The 3,275-nt window shown below is 30.3% G+C and overlaps 1 protein-coding gene across 2 annotated transcripts; it reads right to left on the bottom strand.

Annotated features, from left to right (window-relative positions):
- Positions 1-1,303: 1,303 nt before the first annotated feature.
- Positions 1,304-2,649, bottom strand: LOC116343167. 2 transcript variants are annotated; one of them, XM_031771085.1, is made up of 4 exons: positions 2,266-2,649; positions 2,081-2,192; positions 1,746-2,009; positions 1,304-1,682 (listed from the first exon to the last, which is right to left on the bottom strand). In XM_031771085.1, the coding sequence occupies exons 1-4, from the start codon at positions 2,546-2,548 to the stop codon at positions 1,574-1,576; spliced, it is 768 nt and encodes a 255-aa protein (XP_031626945.1). In that variant the 5' UTR covers positions 2,549-2,649; the 3' UTR covers positions 1,304-1,573. The 2 variants fall into 2 exon arrangements, with proteins under 2 accessions (XP_031626945.1, XP_031626944.1); XM_031771084.1 differs by having other exon boundaries at positions 1,746-2,014; positions 2,077-2,192; positions 2,266-2,647.
- Between the last annotated feature and the right edge of the window lie 626 nt (positions 2,650-3,275).

Below are 3,275 nucleotides of genomic sequence, written 5' to 3'. Positions count from 1 at the left end.
CCAGTGTCTTTTACCCAATTCATATAATAATTTTGCATACGTGTATCATTTTCCTGGGTGGTTTATATATTAAGTTTTATATCACTTTGGAGTGTTCCAATATACAAATTTTGGAGTGATTGTGAGTATCTTATGGCTAGTACTTATAAATTATTTCGAAAAATTGTTTCAAACTCAATGAATATTTTTTGCTGCTTATGCCTCTATTTCGTGTTGAAATTACCTAAAGTGTATAAATTGTCAAAATTTAGAATTAAAATTGGCAAGAATAAATCAAAACAACTCTTTTCGATTCAAAGTATTATTGACAAAATGTACCAAACGAAAGCAAACATTTTCATAACCAGTTCATTTGTTAAATATATATATGTCTCCCTAGACACATGCTATCATGTCATGCAGTTCAAGTTGGGAATTGCCTTCGGAAATGTACATTTAATAAAAAGTAATAAAATAACGAAGCACCAATGAAAATCAATGAAAATGTATCTTATGTAAACAATGTCGGTCGACGGTCGACCCTCATTGACTTCCATTAGCGTATAATTTTTTCATCACTTTTCATTAATGTGATACGTTTCATCACAATTTTTTTTAAAAAATTCATTAATTCGCTCATCCCTTGTGCATTGTTTTGCTTGCATCAATGTTAAAAGCCGTCGCCGAGCAAGTGAAACAATCGAAAACTGGATGAAGACTTTGTTTTATATATTGAAGTAACATTACCAACCCCTGTGTACAAATATTATACAACAAACATGTAGAAATGTATCGTATCTCTTAACACATGCTGGTAAATTTAAATCATTTATAGCATAAATGGAAGAACCCCCAACGTAGTAATGTGTTGGTTTGTATTCGTGTATGTTTTTTATTTGAAAGAACATTATGCGATTACAATAATACGAGTGATTTTCATATGAACGATTCGAACACGCATGCAACAACTAAAATTCCAATGGCGAATCGATGATGTTCATTTTAGTAATTCATTCTAAATAATGAATGTCTCATTAAGGGATAGCGTCTATCGTTATGATTAATTCATTTGATACTACTGAGCAATCATTCTATGAAATCTATCCCAGATTTAATGAATCACATGAGTTTTTGCAAGCGAAACTCTTTGTTCATAGATCCATTCTGCTTGGAAAAATTTGTGTAGATATTGTGTTGCTTTCATTTTGTCACTTAAACAGAGTTAAACAGAGCTGTCTGTCGTTTATATAATTTACGAAAGATATTACAAGCGAATCAAATATCCTATGAAAAATCCAGATTATATCGATTAAAACGATCTTCATTATTGAGATTAAAGTTTGAAATATAACACCTTTATTTTGAGTTTGCCAAAAACAATGAGACGTTTTATATTACTGAACTCTTTTCTTAAAAATGAACTTTAGCAATGTCAATTACAATTACACAATACACATGTATGCACAGCTGAATTTACATCGAAGAGAAGAATACTATTTTTTCAGTCTCCTCCGCAAAGTAGCGAATGTGACGTCAACGTCAACGTAACAATCGAATATGCAAAGTCAAAAAGGTGTTTTACTTTATTTAAAATTTAAAAACACATTATATTTCGTCGATTATTTTGAGAATTTGAACTCGATGCAAAATTATACCGCTTTGATTTCAAAATCGAAAGATTTTCCATGCCACTGTCAGAATAACTGTAAGTAATTAAAAAGATTAGTTGCAACATATCAAAAAATTGTATCCTCCTAGTAATTTACCCTCTGACTATATTTGTCTCAAATCCGCAATCATTGGCTATTTTATTTGAATACTTTGTTGTAAATAAACTTGATGTGATTGTTAAACCATGATCTTTACAAACTATTTCTCGACACTCAACAAGCTTCTTCCCAATGCCGCGTCCCCGATAATCCGACGAAACGACCATACCACTGCCTCTTAAGTATTCGCTAACTCCGTAATGTTCGAATACATTAAATCCATTAGTTAATTGAGGACTTTGATCCCAAGGATACTTGATTCTTTTCTTTATATTAAAAATGAATTTCATACAATTTGTTCATAATTAAATTCAATTTTCTCACTTACATACAGTATGCTTAAACCAATAATTTCTTTTGATCCTTCTTTAAAACACGCCACAGACATTCCATAATTTAGTTCATCCAGCCAACTTTCCCGAAACTGCACTACATCAGTTGCATCTATAGGAATTATTTTTATAAATTTTTTTAACGAAAATAACGATATAAATAAATATATATATTATATACATACTCAAAGAACCAAAGGTTGGTGCATCTCTCAGATAATTTTTTTCCATAAAATCGACTGCTTCATTGTAACTTATTTCGGGTACATATTTTATATAGTAGTTAACTAAATCATTTTTCTTTTTGTCTTTTCCTTGAAAAACCATCAATGCTTTCTCCTCTTTTTTCAAGTTGTATAAAGCTTTGATCAAATTGCACCTGTCTTCGTTATTTTTTGGCATGGCTTTTATTATATTCGGAATAAAAATTCCAAAAAAAATTAAAATAAAAAAATTGTATTTTAACATTTTGTCACTGCAAAATTTTGTTAGGAATGTCTCGTTTAGTTAAGTTTATTAATTCACGTTACTTTGTGATGAAAAGATATACTGAATTGTAGAACTGTTGTTATTTTTTTTATATACAAAATTTTTGCTATACTCGATGAAAATAATTCCATTAAGTTTCGCAAATATAATAATTTATAATTTTTATCTGGAAAGAAAATTGCCTTATGAATGAATACACGATCATAACATGTGTTTTAAATTGAAAGTTATTGCGTGTGAATTCAATTTGCTGACACGTGTACTCGCAACGATCGATGTTTCATCAAGTCTTATCTTGTATTGCTTCTTTGGCGAAAGGGCCACAGAAAGCCATTAAAACGTGATCAATTGTTTGTACCAGAGTAATTGGCAAAATCAGCCAATTCAATTTCAAAAGTATTTCATTTTGATGATTGCAAATACGCAGAGACCACTTTATTTTCATGGAATGGACGTTGCTGTTTTGAACTTGGAAACGTTTGCAGAGGTAAGCATTTTATTCCGATACAATATATAATTTGCACATTACATTTTACCTATACTATTTGCAGTGTTTGAAATGTATCTTCAGGTATTACATGATTTTGAAGACCCTTACATCCGTTTGAAGTGTTGCCTTTGGGTAGAATAACTATTTGACTATTATCATCATACGCTTCTTGATTTGCCACCTGTTAAATGTTATGCTTAAAAAAAACTCAATTGA

Source organism: Contarinia nasturtii, unplaced genomic scaffold (genome assembly GCF_009176525.2).
Source record: "Contarinia nasturtii isolate CC-2019 unplaced genomic scaffold, AAFC_CNas_1.1 Cnas_scaffold_993, whole genome shotgun sequence".
NCBI classification, from domain to species: domain Eukaryota; kingdom Metazoa; phylum Arthropoda; class Insecta; order Diptera; family Cecidomyiidae; genus Contarinia; species Contarinia nasturtii.
Note: the sequence above shows the minus strand (reverse complement) of the source record. Positions and strands in the feature narration are given on the sequence as shown.